General features: G+C 38.9%; 1 protein-coding gene across 1 annotated transcript in view; it reads right to left on the bottom strand.

Annotated features, from left to right (window-relative positions):
- Positions 1 to 2,276: 2,276 nt before the first annotated feature.
- ATRNL1 (attractin like 1) overlaps positions 2,277 to 20,597 on the bottom strand; it is an 804,411-nt gene continuing 786,090 nt past the window's right edge. The window contains exon 29 of the mRNA XM_064595308.1: positions 2,277 to 4,443. Within this exon, the coding sequence (XP_064451378.1) occupies positions 4,319 to 4,443 (125 nt within the window). The 3' untranslated portion in view covers positions 2,277 to 4,318. The remainder of the gene's footprint in view (positions 4,444 to 20,597) is intronic.

Genomic DNA, 20,597 nt, shown 5'->3' with positions numbered 1-20,597 from the left:
GTACGTATATATGGATATGGTTATAAGTCTTAATTTTAGAAATTTGATAAAACTACTCTGTTAAAGGTATACTATGGTGAAAAGATTGCTACAACACTAACCCAATGGCTTATATTCACTGGAAAATCATTTAAAGCATTTTGAATTAGAGCGATAACTTTGTTATTTAAAGAAATTCTTCTAACTGTAGATAAAGGCAGCTCTTTGGCCCAGCACAGTGTCTCCCTCATTTGCCTAATGGTAAGAATCACTGAGGTGCTTATTTGAACATATTCATCTTCAGGGTCTAATCCAGTCCTTCTGAATCTTAATCTCTAGAGGCAAGAGTAGGAATCTGTACAAACCCGGGGAGTTCTTATGATCAAGTATGTTCCAAACTCACTCTAGTAAAATGGCAAATGGGTTTTGGAATTTGACTTGTTCTTAAGTGTATGTGGGAGAATTCATTCATTTGATCAATTTTAATTTTTGAAAACCTTTTATATAAAACACTCCTCAAGTCATAGTTTTATGTTTAATGACAAAAAGATGTACAGTGAATGCCGACCAAATGTAAGGACTGGTTTCTTCTGGACTAATTTGAATGTGAAAGTGACAATTAATGTTCTTGTCTAAAGGTCATCAAGCAGTCATTTAAAAAATAGTCTACTAAAGCTGTATATATTTGGAAGAGTCAAAGCTTCTAATGACTCGACCATCAAAGTAGATTTTTAGAAATCTCTATATCCTAGAAATATAGGAACTAAAGATTGTCATGAAACTTTTACCTGCAAAAACCTACTTGACCTTCAGCTATGGATGAAAAATTAATAGATGGATTCATAAAACTGTTGGTAGAAAAAGAGTGGCCCGGTAGCCCCAGGATAGTCAAGACCAGCTACACTGCATGGAGGACCTGCTTTATGTTTATTACCTTCTGGGCTCACAGCAGCTCTGCAAGGTGGGCGCCACCCTCCCCTCACAGATGCAAAGTCTGGACGCGTCTAGAGGTCAAAACTTGCCTAGCACCACAAAGCTCGAAGCTGGTTCCAGCATCTGTTCTCAGGCCTGTCCGCTGGTCTACACTCCAAATGACTCTGCAGCAGGACAATAGCCATACAGTGACTTCTGTCCGACAGAACCCCTCCAAAATGAGATCTTGGGGAGTACAGCAAGAATTGATTCCACACTGAAATATGTCCTAGTTGAGGTTTTCCTGCTGAGCATAACACAATAGTATGTAGCATACTCTCTCCTTCTATGTATATCACTAAAATAAATTTCCACTTAAAAGCAATTATGAAAATCCCAATCCTCTTAAAATTTATTAAATTGATCTGTAAGTATGTGTATCTCTTTCAACAGAATTCTCTAGTTGCCCAAATATTGTCCGTAGGTAAATTTTTAAATTTATTTATTTATTTCAGAGAGAGCACGAACGAGAGGGGCAGAGGGAGAGAGAACCTCAAGCAGAATCCGCACTGAGCATGGAGCTGGACAAAGGCTCAATCTCACGACCCTGAGATCATGACCTGAGCTGAAACCAAGGGTCAGACGCCTAACCAACTGAGCCACCCAGGAGCCCCCCTCAGGTATTTTTTAAAACTCCATTCTATTTAACAAAAACTTTTCATTCTTGGAAGAATAAGAAATCCTAAAATCTAAAGGACTTTTCAAAGTTATCCTAAACTGAAAGGTACACAATTCCATTAAGATAAAGTTTTCAAGAGAATCAGTCATTTAACTGTATACTTCTGGAAGAGTATCTGCATATTTTTGTGGATTGATTTTAAAAAGTTAATTAAAAAAAGGAGCATCTAAATTTAAAGTGTTTGGGATATGGGGACAAAAAGAATGTGACACAGATTCAAAGTGATAATCCCTAAGGTCTTTTCAATCCACTTCACCCGAGGGTGAAGAATTTTATTGCCAGTAAAAAGCTTTGATAAGTTGAGAAGATAATAGTTACCAAGCATAATCAGTCACCGAGTTAGCAATATTTGGCTCAGAAAGATGTAGTATGACTTTAACTTCACATTGCATGACGTCCTGCAATTCTCTAAAATTCAAATTTTCAAGTGTTAGGAACCCAGCGGGATTTGAGGTGGATGAAGCTTGGCAATTTTTTCAGAGTAATACTGTTTGCTTGGCCTCTCCAAAAGGATGGCTGAAATGGACTTCCTATAACTCTGTAGGCTTTTGTGTTTTTGTTATATAAGGCTTCTCTCATGACAAATGTTAGACAATTAAAACAAATAGGGCAATCATTTTATTTTTAAATGATTATATTTTTGTAGTCACTGGTTTTGTCAATTTATTTCTCCAGGAGAAAAATCAACATTTAAAGTGTCCAAAAAGAAGCTAATAAAATTACTTGATTGTTTTTAGGAGACATTTACAACCTTTGCTCACTTTTTTTTTTTTTTTTGAGAGGTAAAATATCACAGGGAGGCAAAAACAACCAGCTCCACTCCCGCCCCCTCTCCCAAAAAACCCACAGGCTATAGATAAAATTATTCTAAGAATTAGTCTTATTTTTAATGCATAGAAAATAGCAAAATGATCATGCCAACATAAGGAATGTATACTATAGTTAACAAGTGCCTAATTATCAAAACAATGATAGTCATGGCTCAATGCAACCTAGCAATCTTATATATGATGCAACTACCTATTGTATGATCATTCCTGTTATATATTACATTCAATCCTCATCAAATGAAGCTGACTATGTATAAATGGCATCATGAAATAACATTGAATATCACAATAGGGTCATATTCCGCTACGGCACGATCATAGCATGCAAGGAACTATGCATTAGCTGTAAACAGTAAAGTGTCATTACCTTCCAGAAATCCAAAGAACATGAAAAGTACATAGATAGTACTAAACATCAATTATATTTAAATGACTTTCATAGTGAACGAAGCTGTATTGTATGAGGCAGCTCTGGATGTCTCTGTCACTGCTTTCTACATATATCCTGTAGTCACCCTGAAGGGAAGAAAAGAGTTTCAAACAAGATCTGTTAATGCTACTGAGTTCTAGGGAACTGTTGTCAAAATGAGGCCACATAGGATTCTATGTCCCAATGTGAAAGCTCTTTTAGATCATTTCTCCTTTCTGCCATGATTCGGATTTGTGAATTGTTAAGAATATGCTCAGTGTAGGCGACGATCAACTTATTTTTTAAACTGAAGACTTACTCTTGTGACATCAACGTGTTCAGCTTAGAAATAAGAATACTATAGACCCTTGCCAGCTCTTCTCTACTTGTATTCTAAGTGGATAGTTGGCAAGAAGGAACCTGGATCATATTAAAACTTGGGAGGTGTCACCTCTAAAATACTTTTCATGATATTTGTAAAAGGTAGATAAAAATCTAGCAGCTAGGAGAGGAAGGCCAACAGAAGATGATCTGTTTTTACAGAAATGCAGATGGATCATTTAGGTCTGATCCAATGATTCCGAGGCAATTAAAAAAACTACCACAGTAGAGCTGAACCTTACACACAGTAAAATGACCATTTCAGCTCTCTTCAGGTTTGGTATTGGAGGGTTTTTGGAAGGAGGGGAAAAACTGATTGCTGGACAGGTTTTTCCATGCTCTATCAGCTCTGATAATGAGTTAGGCAGTTGGCAAGGATGACAGGAATGTCCTTTTCACTCAGAATTCTAATAAACCTCCTGTGAAGTTGCACATACCATCCATCCAAATGGACTCATTTCGGTCTGCATTCCAGTTAGGTGGAAAATAGTCACATTCCCAAACTGAGTGTGGACATGATATGGTCATGTGGAATATTTAAATATACTACCCTACATCCCACTAAACCCAAATCTTGCTTTTACATTTACAGTGAGATAAAACAACATTTAAAGCCATTGCAATTTGTTCATTTCCTGTTCATATACAAGTGATTTAAGTTTGCTTATGAGGCAAAAACTGTACAATTCTCATCATCCAGGCATTATAAAATGTCTTTCTTTAAAGTCTTGGGATATAAACAGTTTGGTTTATATGAATTACATATTTTCATCTGCATTAAGAAACAATATACATCTTTTCCAGCGTAATTTAATGTTATCTATGATAAGCCTAAGAGAGTCGTAAAAACTGACTTTATTGCCCGTGACCATCAATACTGTTACTTTCATAAAAGTCACGAACATTCTCTGGCCACTCGGGTCATTGCCCTTTTGGAGGGAACCGTACTTGAGCCCTGGGACCACACAGAGATTTGCCTCCATAAAAACTGAGGCCATAGACCAGCCTTAATGGAAGCCATTTACAAAATCAAAACACTTCAGAATATGCAGGAGCAGTTTCTGTTTCTCAGACACAAGTTCCTTGACGTGTTGAGAGGTGGTGTTTTCGATTTCGGACTCCTGAAGTCTTGTCTTTACTATCTGAAGGCTTCTGTTGTGAAATATCTATTAGGGCACTGGCAATTGCAAGGCCTGCAAGAAGAGGAGAAAATCATTCAAATATTTGGTGAGACATCTCCAGGACAGTGACAGTGGTGTCTTGGCACCCTACTTTTTATTGTTTTATATTTAGTCATCAAACATTTAGCTGTTTATTGGAAGTTATCATGTAGTTTGCCCTTTACTTAAAATGTTTCTACAACTGAGACATATGAATGTCACACATGAAGAAGAACAAGGACCTAGCAGTTAACTGACTCTGACTTTGGATGATCAAATTCAGTGTGTGACAAAAACATCACAACCAGCTGTGGTTATGACCCCACACCTTAGTTCCCATGTCTGAACACAAGTTTGTTCTAGCTGTACACAGAATTTTCAGCGTTAGCATTATTTTTGTGTGTGTAGAACAAAAAGCCGTTGTATTAAGATTTTTCTAGAAATTTTGAGCAGTTTTAGGTTTAAAGAAAAATTGAGCCAACATCGATACACGATTACCAACCAAAGTCCATAGTTTACATTAGGATTCTCTCTTTGTATTGTACATTCTAAGGGTTTGGACAAATGTATAATGTCATATATTCAACATTAGAGTATCACACAGAGAAGTCTCACTGCCTTAAAAATCCCCTGTGCTTTACCAATTTATCCCTCCCCTTCCCCTGAGCCTCCAGTAATCACTGATCTTTATTAAAAGTCTCGATAGTTTTGCCTTTTCCAGAACGGCATATAGTTGGAGTCATATAGTTGGAATCATTGTACCTAGCCTTTTCAGATGGTCTTATTTCACTTAACAATATGCCTTTAAGTTCCATCATATCTTTTTTGGTTCAATGGCTCATTTCTTTTTGGAATAATATTCCATTGTATGGATGTACCACAGTTTGTTTATCCATTCCCCTATTGAAGGTAGCTTGACTACTTCCAATTTTTGGCAATTATAAATAAGGCAGCTATAAATATCTATGTGCAAGTTTTTATGTAGATGTAAGTTTCCAATTCACAAATACCTGGGAACATGATCATTGGACCACATGGTAAACCTGGTTTTAGCTTTTTGAAAGAAACTACCCAACTATCTTCCGTGGAAGCTGTGCTATTTTGCATTCCCACCAGCAATGAATGAGAGTTCCTCATTCATTGTACTGCATCTTTGTCAGCATTTGGTGGTGTTGGTGTGTGGGATTTTAGCCATTCTAATAGGTATGTAACTAAATCTCATGGTTGTTTTCATCTGCAATTCCATAATAAAAGCATCTTTTTCATATGCTTATTTGTCAGATGTATATTTTTTTTGGTAAGGTATCTGTTCAGATCTTTTGCCCACTTTTAATTGAACTGTTTGTTTTCTTATTGTTGAGTTTTAAGAGATTTCATTTACATTTTATATACCAGTCCTTTATCAGATATGTGTTTTGCAAGTATCTTCTCCAAATCTGTGGCCTGTCTTTTCATTCTCTTTTTTTTCAAGTGTTTTTAAGAAGTAAGAAAACACCCAGGTGCAGAGTTGTGTTATGCACAAGCAGACATGGAAAAAAGACAGCTTGATATTTCTTAAACATAAGAAAAAAACCTTGAGTATTATCAGCAGACTATTAGCACAAAAGTGGATCTCTAGCTATCATAGGTAATTTAAAGAATACTGTTTTGTTACATCATTTTGTCTATTGATTGACAAGAACATTTGGTAAAATGTTCATGGATGGTAAAGACGTTCCTAAATTTGTAGAAGCAATGGTCCAGCCAGATACTCTGGTTTATCGTAGTTATACATGAAGCATTTTAGTTTCTGTTGAGTCTCATATAATTCTTTTTTTTTTTAAGATTTTATTTATTTATTTGACAGAGAGAGACACAGCAAGAGAGGGAACACAAGCAGGGGGGAGTGGTAGAGGGAGAAGCAGGCCTCCTGCTGAGCAGGGAGCCTGATGCGGGGCTCGATCCCAGGACCCCGGGATCATGCCCTGAGCCGAAGGCAGACATTTAACGATGGAGCCACCCCGGCACCCTGAGTCTCATATAATTCTTGAGTAAAACAAAATGTGCCAAGTCACCATACTAAACCAAGAGACCAGCCTGCTTGCTTTAAGGAGGTGACTAAAGGACTTTTGGTTCACTTTCCCATCTCCCGGGTCTTGGAGACTTGACCCTGGGTTGAGCTGAACCAAGCCCTGAGCCCTACAGACATCTCCTCAATATGCTGCTCTTAGAAGAAGGGCTCACTTTTGGATCTTAAGCTATGCAAGATGCCATTGAGTTATTTTACTTCTGTAGGTCAATTTTTTCTAGGTAAGCCTCAAATATGACCTGGCAAGAACAGAACTCCAGAGGTTTATGAACAGAAAGAAATGTCAACGGAGGGAAACAGTGTTAAGAAGAGGGTCAACAAGCCTGGTGCAGTATTGTAGAAGTCAAGGGACGTCAGGGTTCAAGGAGTCTGCGGAGAGTACCAAATGGGCCAGCAGTGAGGCTGGGTGCAGAGCCCATTAGAGTTCCTCAAAGGAGATCTGGATGATCTTTGAGTCATTTCTATACCTAACTGAGGAAGGAAGTCAGAAAGTTAAGTAGGGAATGGGGTGAGAGGAAATGTGACAACACAAATAAATCCCATGTTCAAGCTATTTGGCACTGGAAAGAGGTAAGTGAGCTGGTATACAGGGGAAGCAACAGGTCAGATGAGATATATGTGAATACATAGGATCATCTGAGTACATATAATTTTTAAAGGAAAAAGGAGTTTTATGTACATGTGAGAACAGAAGAGAAGGTATTTGTGGAGAAGGAGAAATTAACGATGCTAGGGAGGGAAAGGATTAAAAAGTTATAGTAATCACTGGCTAGGCTGATAATCTTAGATATTTACCTTTTAAGGGTTGCTGTTAAATAACCTGCTCTTTTAGGATGTTGAATAATTATTCTGAATTGCTTAGAGATAACACAAGTTCAAAGGTTCAAAGTTTAAATAAATATTGCTTTCTTGACCTCTGAAGAGCACATATGAACTTCTGAAGTGTCCCACATAGATGTTTCAACCATTATTCTGCTGTAGGAAATTGTTACTTTGTTATTTCTTCAAGGGAGGGAGCTGAAGCACATGTTTTTTTAAAAAAAGACTAACAGGCCCCTGTTGTGCTAACAAAAAATTCAGTACAGGCAGACCTAAAGTTTCCCCAGATCTCTTGGCATCCTTCTGTCATAATTCACAACCTTCTGTTATTTCATTCCTGGCACCCTCTTATCCAGAGACAGCCAAATATGACAAAGAATATACGTCTCCTTTAATGTAGACAGAGACCACTTCCACTAATTGCAATGGTCACAGCTTCTAAATATGAAATCATGTTATTCATTAAACTACTGCATGACCCAGTCCAAAGGAGCTCTGAAAAACAATACTTTTGCATTTACATTGGCTACAAATGTTGTTTCCCTTACAGAAGCTATAATGTCAGGAGAGGAGCAAACCATTTGAGTTGCCCAAACAAGCAATTGCATCTAATCTGAAACTGCCAACGTACCTTTGTATTTCAGGGTATTGGAATTCCGAGGCCTAATTAAAGTAGTGTCTCACAAATATCCTGGGTTTGCTAATGATTTGTTAGCTTGGAAACACATTCCGTTGAAAATAGTAAATCTATAAGCCAGACTTCAGTCCTTAATTTACAAATAAAATCGCATTATCATGCTTATTTTTAATTTGACAAATTTTTGTTCTTTCCTATGGAAATGGAGCTACCAACTACATTTACAGATTCTGCATAAATGGCCACACGTATGTGGGAACCTTGGATTCCTGCAGGCAGTGATGTTTAGTGTCCCCCACGTGTCCTCCCAGAGGACGCTCCAAGGGCCACGTGCCCACTCTCATTCTCTGGAGGGGCCAAATGATGTTTTCGCTTAGATTTAAGCTTGGGTCCTTTATACTACTAGACAGCTTGTGGCACCCCATGAGTTACTTTTTTTTATAATCTTGTAATTTAATTATGAACAGCATAATGATCATAACTGCATGTGTGTATATGTCAAATTGTTGGGTATAAGTTTTTATTACTATTATTGCATTTCTTTATATTGTGCTATATGGAGAATTCTACCACAACAACCCAGAAATTGCTAGGTCCTCATTCAACCTACAAGAAGTCCTGGACAGAAGAATAAATAAGAGGAAGCAGGTCCCAGACTTCCCAAAGTGTCTAGTGTGTGGAAGACTCTTTAAAAAAGAGAGCAAGATTGGGGCGCCTGGGTGGCTCAGTCGGTTAAGCGACTGCCTTCGGCTCAGGTCATGATCCTGGAGTCCCGGGATCGAGTCCCGCATCAGGCTCCCTGCTCGGCGGGGGGTCTGCTTCTCCCTCTGACCCTCCCCCCTCTCATGCGCTCTCTCTCTCATTCTCTCTGTCAAATAAATAAATAAAATCTTAAAAAAAAAAAAAAGAGAGCAAGATTGAGAAATCAAAGTAGTTTCTATCCTTGCCCTTCAGTATACTTTATTGTAGGGAATCTTAATTGATAAAAAAGGAAAGTGGACAGTAGCTCTTTAAGAAAACCAATATTACTCCCCTTTCCCTGCATGTAACATGTGTATGTTGACGGGAGAGACTGACTATATAAATAGGCAATAGCCAGATAACAACATAACTCCATCCCACAGATGCAGCCACCTGCTCAGGAAACCAGCCCCTATATCTGCAATAACCAGACTAGGAAGCCAGTCTGCCATGTCCGGTTTGTGGGAAGTCAGACTGCTATCTCTAGTAACAAACCAGGAAGTCAAACAATTACCTCCGTAACAATGGGTCCCACCTACCCAACTTGATTAATAACTGACAACTTCCCTAATTTTTGTCCCAGCTTCCAACTTAGGACCAACCAGGGAAAGGCAAATATGCACCCCTAACCAATCATATAGGATGCCCCATTTCTAGTTAACCTGACTCTAGCTTTCCTGTGCCAATAGCTTCCAGTTGGTCCATACTTAAAGCCTTCTCTTTTTTCCACTATATCCCACATATTTGACTATTTTTAAGTGTCTGCTGAAACGTAAGCCAGCAATGGCAGGTGGCTCCCTTGCTGAAGCAAGTTCTGAATAGCCTTGCTTGTTATTTCATTGTTCTTGGTTTACTTTCACACTGGTGATGAAGAGATAAAGGTAGCTTGAGATCTTTCCTGGGTTGTTTTTTTAAAATGCATCAATTAAATAAAAACAACTTAAAAATAATTTATCCATGTTGCCCTTTGAGGCAAACACTTCCTCCTTGTTTAGATTTCCCTGGGAAATTTGTCCCCTGGGTAGAGGTTTTCTGGTGCTGACCCCACACTCCCCGGGCCATAGAGGAAGCACTTCCTGCCAATAGGACGCCATGCAGTGGTACACGCGGCTTGTGGTTTGAGTTCCATCACTCTAGAAGATCATTTTTCAAAACATCACACAAATCATCTGATGAAATCCACTTATTGTGTTCTCTAGGCCTAGCATAGTTCCTTGTTATCAAAGCAATACAATTAACCAGGGGAACAATTCATTATTTTAGACTGGTGGTCTAAAGGAATTTCATTTACCATGTCAAGATGATGCACAGATGCTGCAGGCTAGCAGAATTTACATCAAAATATGCCGGTACATTCAATAAAAATGCTGGGGTTTAAATATTTATTATAAGCTTTACCTTCTTGCACTTTTAGTTTTTAAATACCAGACACTATGACATTTAGATTATTTAAATATGGATTATAAACCTCGTAAGAAAGAAAGTACCCTCTTCTGTTCCCTATTCCATTTGCCGTGGCCTTGTGGTGTTGCAAACTAGCCCTCGCTAATGTGGAACGTCACTCGTGGCTGTTCTGGACCACTCAGAGCTGGGCAAGCTGGGAAGGAAGCGGACTACTTTGGGACCACGCAGATTTCCTTCAGAACACGGGCACAATTTAGTAGTTACTGGTTTGGATGCCAAGAGCTACCACAGATATTTAGGAAATAAGTAGAAGATACACCAAAATCAGACCTTTACCCAGATTCTTGGGGAAAAAACCCCCCAGCATTTCTTCCTAAAATTAAGAACTTTGTTTCTCAATAAACACATGCAGACATGCCCTAAAAAGAAAGCAATAGAAATGACTAAGGGCTACATATTTACATGGTAAATATATCTTTTTAAACCATTAAATTTGCAATGAAAACCACCAAGGAGAAACATTAGGAACTGAGTTATCTTCAGGAAAACTCTAGTTTTACTAAAGCGAAGTGGTGTTAGTAGACTCCAGTGGTCACAGTGTAATCATAAAATTACTGATGTGTGTTTTTTTACAATTATGCAGAACAATTAATAAGTACAGTAATAAAATACTGCACATTAAGTGAAATTGCCTTGGAAAGAACATCCTCACTTTATATACAAACATAGCACTTCCGTTTTACATTTGAACAAAGCCTCAGAAAAGTCATTCATTTTGAAATGCTCTCCTCCCAAGTCTGTGTAAAAGCAGGCACCACTATATATTTTAATTTTCTAGGAAAACAGCTTCATTAGGCGTGAAAGGTTAATTGCAGGTTTAAGTGGAGCTCAGGGAACAGTGCAGGGTCTGCGGTGAATTACACAGTCTGCTTTAGGACGACTTGAATGAGTGCTGTAAACTGTTTGCCCTGCTGAAATGTTTTACTACCTCATTTACTATCTGTCTTCTTTTACAGCTTGTATTTGTAGTTCTTCTAAACCTTTAATGGCTACAGTTTTATTTCACTGTAATCAGATTTAAATGGAAATACCATGCTGGGATGTTTAAATGTTTTCCTTCTGATTGTATATAGCCACATACTACTGATCAGAGTCCTGGCTATCCTTCACGTGATTAAGAAAGTGACTTTGGGAAACTGATGTTACCTAGACTCTAGCTATTGTGCAGACTTAATTTAACATTCAGTGTGGCCGCCCTTGCCAATATGCAACTAGGGCTGGATACATAATTAGAAAATATGCATTTCCATTTTAATTTATCCGTTGGAAGGCCAGTGCAACTGAAGTCATTATTAGGCAAAACTCCAAAGGTTACACTGATGAACCAAAATTGAAATACTTCAAGTACTGAAAACACTGGAATGACAAATGGACTAGTCATATTTGTCTGAGAGTTTAAAGAAACATTTCCCTTCACCTACTAAGAACCAATGACAACTGCAGATGTCAGTGTTTAAGTACAAATTATAACTGTATTCTGCTTATACAATTTGGTTCGGTCTTTAACACATCATAATATTTTAAAATTTCATTGAAGTTTCATGAAATTTAATCCTACTCTAGCACCACAGATGCCAACTTCTGTAGCATTCCCACGTGTTCCCTAAATTGTATATGGACTATTCTCTGATTGGTTAGGATATGCTGAGTAAGTAATGGTCATTACTGTCTCAAGTCATTGTATCATGCAAATCCTCATGCTTTTTTAACATGTAAAGCTTCTTTTGGATCTTAGCAGTTCTTTTTTTTTTTTAATTTTTTTTTAGATTTATTTATTTGAGAGAGAGAGAGTGAGAGCACACAGAAGAAGAGGGAGAAGCAGACTCCCTGCTGAGCAGGGAGCCTGATGTGGGGCTCGATCCCAGGACGCTGGGAGCGTGACCTCAGCGGAAGACAGACGCTTAACCTACTGAGCCACCCAGGCACTCTGGATCTTACCAGTTCTGATTTTAATTACATAGCAAAAGATTTTACTAATTCATTTAAAATATTTTGATATATTTTTTTAGAGCCACCAACATTACCAGAAGCAGCCTTGCAGCTACCCTTCCACATTGTTAAGTAAATTTCCAATTGAGAATTCCCTCATCCTAAGCCACCTGGGGAAATATTTCCTGGTATTGTCTTCCTTCAATTAAAGGAATCTGATATATGATAATTATTTTAAGCCCCAATCATCTTTAAATTAATTAAAGTGCTTGCTGATCATTCACTGGAAAAATCAAACTATGGCAATATTGTAATAATGGCAATATTTTATTTTCCATTAGGTAGAGACATTGTATTTTAGCATTTCTAGTAGTAAAATGTCATTGGTTGCTTTAAATTAAATGAAAGTATTTATAAACTATAAGTATTTTATAAAGCTAATTAATAATTTTAATAATAAAACAATCAGTTACTACCACTACTAGTAAGAAATCACAATCAAATTACAAATGTACAGAAAACTCCAAAGTCCTAAGTATCAAGAAAGTGTCTGAAGAGCAGATCACTTCACTCAACTATTATTTCCTGAGTGCCTACCATATATGCCAGGCACTGCCCTGAGTCCCTAAGAATGTAGCAGTGTAAGACAGACAAGATAAGAGAGTCTATATTCCATGGAGCTTCCTTTATAGTGGGCCAGGTTCTTGCATTCATTTGACCAAGCTATTGTGAAGCTTAAATGTGAAGGGCTTAGGAAAGCACCTGGCACCTAAGTGCTCAAAAACGTCAATCATCATCACCATCATCATCACCATCATCGTCATTACCAAATGAGAAGTTTGAAGTCAAGTAGGGAGCAGTTGACAAAACACAGGACACTCAAAACTTTGCTTCTATCCTTTAATAGCATTCATTCATTTATCCAACAGCTGGTGTGCCTACTGTGTGGAATGCCAAATAAGGAACAAAATTGGCTAGGAAGGTGAATTCAAAGACTCGAGGACAGCATCAGTTTAGAACAACATTGTCAGTGAGGTGGTACAGTGTTCAGTCCTCAAACCAGAAATATTTTGATGCCTTGGATAACCAAATTGAGAACTTGCTCATAGAGATACAGATGACTTATGTGTGTTGCCACTCATTACAGAATAGGAAAATAATTGAAAGTGGTAATGGCAAATAGAGGAAAGGCAACATTCAACAGAGGAAGCACTGTTTATATTAATAGTGCTTGTATTATTGGAAATACTACTAATAAGTAACTTTTTTCCACTTTTTAGAGTTAAAAAAATGCTTTCCCATTGATAATCTAGGTTGTTTCTCAAGACAATTGTGCTGGAGTGGGTCAGGAAGTTCTTTCTATCCCCGCTTCACTAATGGCCCAAATGAGGCACAGAGTAATGAAGTGCGTAGTTCAGGCTCACACAGTTGGTGCTAGGGGTGGGATCTGAGCCCAAGCCTTCAGATCCTTTGACTTGAACTCTGCTCACTTTATACCATTAGAAGGAAATTGCTACTTTTGTACAAATGAGTAGCACATGATTTTGAGCCAAATGGGGGGAAAAAAGCCAAATTAAAAAATTGGTAGAAGTGTGAAATCAGTTAAGGCCAAAGGCATTAATTAATACTGATGGTAATAAAAACAATAACAGTAATATTTTTTTAAAAAGCTCTATTCTGTTAACATTGACTGGAAGCTTCCTATATGCCAGACATTGCCCTCAGCACTTGATGTGCATTATTCTACCCATTTATGCAGATAGGAGTAGGAGACAGCACAGGTTCAATCAAAAAAATGTGTTGAGGGCATATACAGCTGGCATGGTTGAGGTGGGTTGTTGTCAAAGAGTCGTTATCGGGGCGCCTGGGAGGCTCAGTCGGTTAAGTGTCTGCCTTCGGCTCAGGTCATGGTCCCAGGGTCCTGGGATCGAGCCCCACATCGGGCTCCCTGCTCAGCGGGGAGTCTGCTTCTCCCTCTGCAACTCCCCCTGTTTGTGCTCTCTTGCTCTCTCTCTGTCAAATAAATAAATAAATAAAATCTTAAAAAAAAAAGTCACTATCAAATAGCATGAAGCTAGGGCAACAATACAAGCGCTCCTAGATTTGCTAATAACCACACGGGGACAAATTCTATGAAGTAGGCCCAAGGCATAAGGGGAAAAAATGTAGAGGGGAGACCTCTGGGGTGGGTGTGGAGGTCAAAGATTCCCAGGGGAGGTGATTTCTGAGCTGAGGTTTGAAAGATGAGAAAGGACTACTCAGACGAGGCCTGGGCTGAGCAGCGCAGCATGTTCTGGGTGGAAAGGAACTAACACTTCACCAGCACGGAGGGTAAGGGCATTTGAGACTTCTGGACATTTGCTCTGGGTGGAGCATAGGTGGGAACAGGAGAAGAGTGAGAAAGAAGGGAGAGAGGGAAACAGAAGGGAGTCCATGAGACAACCCCAGGTGCCAAACCTGGAAATAGATGTTTCATCTGCAAGCCAGAAAGAGCCACGGGATGATTTTAAGGAGCAGGGAGGCATCGCCAGATCTTTATTTCAAAGAGACACTCCTAGTGGTAGCTCAGACGGATGGGAGTTCGGGGTAAGGCTAAGATAATTATAACCAGATAAGAACATGGTGATAAAGAGAGAGAAAAATGATGAACAGGACAGATATTTTAGGAGAGATTAATGTGGGAAATGAAAAACGGAGAAATCTAGAACGACTCCCAGCTTGCTGGCTTGAGTGGCCAAGTGCATACAAATGCTATTCACTGGTATATGAAGGAGGAACAGAACAGCCAAGGAAGGTGGTGGATCATTTGTTCAGTTCTAGACGTACCGAGTTCAATGACCTGTCGGACATCTTAATGGAGCTGTCTAGCTGGATATGTGGGTGGGAAACTCAGGAATAAAGTCTAGCCCAGAGATACCCAGGGTGTTTTGCATGGATGGAATCTGAAGGCTTTGTAAGTATAAGTTAAGTAACACTAGCTGTTATAATAGTTAAAGCCTGACATCTCAGTAGCTCAACATGTTAGTTTATTTCTCACCATGTAGAGTCCAAGATGAGTGTGCTGACTGGTGTCAGGACATGTGTGGGGGAAAGAGGAGAGAGTGAGTGCAGTGCCCGTCCTATGTAGTTACTCAGGGACCTGGCTGATGGTGGTTCTGCCATCTTCAGCTGGGTTTCCACGGGTGCCTTGAGCATTGACATCTAGGTGGCAGGTGGAGATGAGAGGGTAGAAAAGCTCATGACACTCTGCCCCATGCCATTAGCAAGTACTACTCTGCAGAAACAGCTCTCCACTAAAGGAGGGATGTGCAAATGTTGGGTGGAGAGCCGGCAATCTCTGCCAGCGGGGTGGATGCGGCTGCCCTTGGTAGAAAGAACAGAGTAAGAAGGAGATAAGAAGGAGATAAGGAGAGGGCAATGGTGGAGGGGAGCCCGTGAGAAGACAGACCACCCAGAGAGGTAGGAGAAAGGCAAAAGCAAGACTGTCCACAGACTCTGTAAGAAGACTAGTCAGGGGCTGGTTCTAACCTGTGGATCCTGTTTCTGTTTGTAACAAATAGCCACCAAATTCCATGACAACTATAAGCCAGCTGAGTGTGTGGCTTCCAAGCTTTTCCTGATCTGAAATTCAGAATGTCCCTTGAGAGATGTCTCTTGGAAGGAAGTTGGAGTAGGTGGTTCCTAAGGTCTCTCTGGCTCTACAGATTTATGACTACAGATGCCTTTCTTCAGCAGGCCTGCAGCAAGGACCCAGATACCAGTGGGCCTCCTCTCTTGTACACGCTCTCAAGGGGCCGCAGAGCAGGCCACGACAAGCATGACTGCGAAGTCAGGGGACTGGCTGGGTCCAAGGACTTCCTTGCTAGAGACGTGCATTTGTTCTTGCTGCTTAAGGACTTATGAAAGCCTGGACATACTTCTACCAGAGTGAGAACCACACCGGTAACAGTAGATATGGTTTGTACTTACTGGTGGATGTGGTTTCCATGATGCCGATAACACTAATCAAGAACTGACTCCAAGTTTCATATCCGAGAAGTAAGGAGGATGGACGGTGTCCAAGATCAGTCTGGGATTAACCTTATGTCTAGCAATGTCTGGACAACCGAATAGTTTTTTCCTTAAAAAAATTAATTTTCTAACTCTTTATGTTACAATAGAATTTTGTATTTTAACTCTGCCTACCCACAAGACCGGGAGCACTTTAAATGTAAGAGCTGTGTTTTTATTCACCTTTCTATCCCAATGCTTAGTCTAAAATAGGTAGTCAATAAATACTACTTGAATGAGGATTAAATGCGGTATCATGATTCTGTGTGCTGCTAAGGAAGTGAATTCTGATTAGAGGTCTCAGTGTTATTTTATCTTAAAGATATTCAGAAATAGAGGCTGGTCTCCTTATTTTCTCTATTCCTGTACTTACATGCAAAGAAGACAGCGAGTGGAGCATGGGAATAGTGCAGGGCAGGGAGGGACCACCACAGCACCAGGGTACCTATAAATAGTCTCTTGTCCAAGAAGGTGACCTAGGGGAGAATCTCCTGCCTGGGGCCATTGTGCTCCGCTTAAGGCCTGAACATGCTTATGCCCAGAGAGTGAGAGCAACACTAGTGAGCATCTGGCTCCGTATCTTGGTCAACATGGTCTATAAACAGGTTTTAATATCTGCGGCTGCGTGTACAATATTGATGAAAAATTGAAACAGCTGCAACACTCGCTTGGCAGCAAAGCATTAGCAATTCAGCTCTCCCTAAATGTCTTTGGAGAGACTGAGTATTTTAAATCAACTCTGTAAGTCCCATCATAAGCTTCTTTCAGTTGCCGAAAGAACCACTTCCCAAAAGGAAAAATCAGTTCACCTTTCAAGTTCTGATCTCTCTCCGGAGATTTGTGCAAAGTTAGAGCCAACACAAAAACACAAATAATTTTTTTGAGCTCTGATACCTATTTATAAGAAACTAGATTATAATTTTCAGTCAAGGTTAAACAGTGTTGGTGTGTTGTGAATCACTGTTTTCCACAGCATTTATATAAGAATACATGAGAGTACAGTAGACAGACTCAAGCTTAAAATACCACGTAGTGCATATAGACCATGTTGACTATTAAAAGACAAGCTATCAACTTAAAAAAATGAAGTTTAGCAAATAATGCAATATATGTTAAGAAAAAAAAGAAGAAGAAGAAGAAGAAGGTAGCGGGAGGGGAAGAATGAAGCGGGGGAAATCGGAGGGGTAGACGAACCATGAGAGACGATGGACTCTGAAAAACAAACAGGGTTCTAGAAGGGAGGGGGGTGGGAGGATGGGTTAGCCTGGTGGTGGGTATTGAGGAGGGCACATTCTGCATGGAGCACTGGGTGTTAGGCACAAACAATGAATCATGGAACACTTCATCTAAAACTAATGATGTAGTGTATGGGGATTAACATAAGAATAAAAAAAATGAAGTTTAGTATTGTCCAAGGTGATGTTTCTGCTCCCCTAAGTTCATAGCAGTCAATTTATGCCTTCCACTTAAAACTCTTAGATCATAGCAAAAATGGGAGGGAAAAAAAGCAAGATAAAATTATGCAAATCCTCACTGCTAGCCATTTAGATAAAATGGAAGAGAAAAATGCTATACAGAATCATGATTTTTCCATTAATATTATTATAAATTGCTTAGACCTTACCAAAAGTTATTACAGATAACTTAATGGCCAAAGGCATTTTAACAAAAACAGATGTGTCTGTAACCAAATTGATCCTTGATAAATCTCCTTTGTTGAAGGAAAAGGCAGTATAGTTGGACAGTGTATTTCCCAAAACAGACTCCAAACCATTCCTCTGATGTTTGCTAAGTGATCCAAGACCCCAGATAGTACACATTCTCTCCAGTAATTTAAAACAGGGGCTTTGGGGAAGTAGTTTGTTTAAATGACCTCCTTTAATCTAACAGAAAATAGTATAAAAGAAACCTTCATTCGCTAAAGCAATTTTGAGAATCTGACCGAGCATGTCCCATAAATGCTGACCCTTCTGAGTGAAAAAAGGATCATTTTGCCCCACTTTGCCTTTGGAAACAATCAAAGTGTCCTATGAGCTACTGTAAATTAAGAAGTGTCACAGAGAGTCAGCACTAGTGGGAACCTTTCAAACTCTACAAGCAGGAAAATCATAGAGGGAGCAGACTTCAGAATGATCTGGAACTTTCTGATGTTATATCCACGGGGATAAATATGGCCCTGCATTCATTCCAAGGTATCTGCAGACACAAAAATTCCCATACATTGTTCTACAATCCCTGACTATAGTTTCCTAAATGACCATAGTTTCCTAAATTTCCAAATGTATTTATAGAAGGGGTATCTTGCTAATCATAGCTTCTTCACAGGGTGGCAATGAAAGGGGTTAAGAGATGGATGGAGACAGAAATTCTTATTCATACGTGTCATTATAGAGGGCCCACTGGAGAGAGAATCAGAATGTCATTTGTGGGAGAGATGGAAGACTTTGCCTTCTTTATTAGGCATATTCACTTTGGATTTTATCTACCTACTTTCAGTAAGTGCCTTAGCTGGCAGGAAGATGAAAAAACTTGCTTTCAGGTCAATAAAGGAAATCTCTTATGATCAATGGTTGATTAGAGCAGGCTCTTCTGAGCAGCAGGCTCTGGGCTGCATTCTGTAAAGGGTTTTCAAATTAGTCTTACTCTGAGGTCTGGGCAAGGGGCCAGTTCACCACCCAGCTGCCGCTGACTTTCAGCCCAATAGTTGATGAGTTCCCATAATTAGAGGAAAATATTTTTTTTAATAAAGAAAAGAAACTTATATTTTAGAGGAATTAAATCTAAGAAAGTATAGAAGTACAGCAGAAGTATGGTACTATCAGGTTTTTAAAAATATATGTTTCAAGACACATAGATCAATGGAACAGGATAGAGAGCCCAGAAATAAACCCATGCGTATATGGTCAATTAATCTATGACAAAGGGCAGGAGAATATACAATGGGAAGAGACAGTCTCTTTAATAAATGGTGTTGGGAAAACTCAACAGCTACATGCAAAAAATGAAAGTGGAGCACTTTCTTATACCATACACAAAAATAAACTCAAAATGGATTAAAGATCTAAACGTTGAGACCTGAAACCACAAAACTCCTAAAAGAAAACATAGGCAGTAATCGCTTGGACATTGGCCTTTGTAACATACCTATGGATATGTCTTCTCAGGCAAGGGGAACAAAAACAAAAATCAACTATTGGGACTACACCAAAATGAAAAGGTTTTGCACAGCAAAGGAAACTACCAACAAAACAAAAAGGTAACCTACTGAATGGGAGAAGATGTTTGCAAATGATATATCTGATACAGGGCTAATATCCAAAATACATAAAGAACTTACACAGTTCAACACCAAAACCAACAACAACAGAAACATAATCTGATTAAAAAATGGGCAAAGTATATGAATAGACATTTTTCCAAGGAAGACATACAGATAGCCAGCAGACACATGAGAAGACACTCAAATCACTCATTATCAGACAAACGCAAACCAAAAACCACAGTGAGATAGCACCTCACACCAGTCAGAATGTTAGTATCAAAAAGACAAAAAACAACAGATGTTGGCCAGGATGTGGAGAAAAGGGAACCCTTGTGCACTGTCAGTAGGAATGTAAATTGGTGCAGCTACTATGGAAAACAGTATGAAGATTCCTTAAAAAATTAAAAATAGAAATACCATATGATCCAGCAATCCCAATTCTGAGGTGTTTATCCAGAGGAGAAGAAAACACTAACCCCAAAAGATATAAGCACCCCTATGTTTATTGCAGTATTATTTACAATACCTAAGATATGGAAACAACCTAAGTATCCATTGATAAGTGAATGGATAAAGATGATATGAAACTATATGCTGAAATATTGGAATATAATGGAATGTTACTCAGCCATAAAAAAAGAATGAGATCTTGCCACTTGTGACAACACGGATGGACCTCAGCGGTGATACATTAAGTTGAAATAAGTCAGGCAAAGACAAATACCGTATGATTTCACTTACATGTGGAATCTAAAAAACAAAATAAACAAATACCAGAAATGGACTCATAAAGACAGAGAACAAACTGGTGGTTGCCAGGGGAGGTGTAAAATAGATGAAGGGGATTAAGAGGTACAATCTTCCAGTTATAAAATAAATAGGACACGAGGATGAACAAGACAGCATAGAGAATATAGTAAATAATACTGCAGTGATGTATAGTGACAGATGGTAGCTGCACCCTCTGTGGTGAGCACTGAGTAATGTACAGAATCATCAAATCACTATTTTGTACACATGAAACTAACATAATTTTGCATGTCAACTACACTTCAATAATAAAAAATTTAAAAATGTTCACACACACACACAAGTATATATACAAAATCAGATTTGGTTTTATATTCCTTACTCCAAACCCTCACTTATTAAAGCTGGAGAATGCAGATTAAAATTTTTATTTACAAAGGTACTTAAGACTTGCCCTTAAATGATGT

The sequence above is a fragment of the Mirounga angustirostris genome, unplaced genomic scaffold (assembly GCF_029215605.1).
Source record: "Mirounga angustirostris isolate CCGP_5_RB_7025 unplaced genomic scaffold, mMirAng1.0.hap1 SCAF_6, whole genome shotgun sequence".
Taxonomy (NCBI): Eukaryota; Metazoa; Chordata; class Mammalia; order Carnivora; family Phocidae; genus Mirounga; species Mirounga angustirostris.
This window is presented reverse-complemented; position numbering and strand designations above follow the sequence as displayed.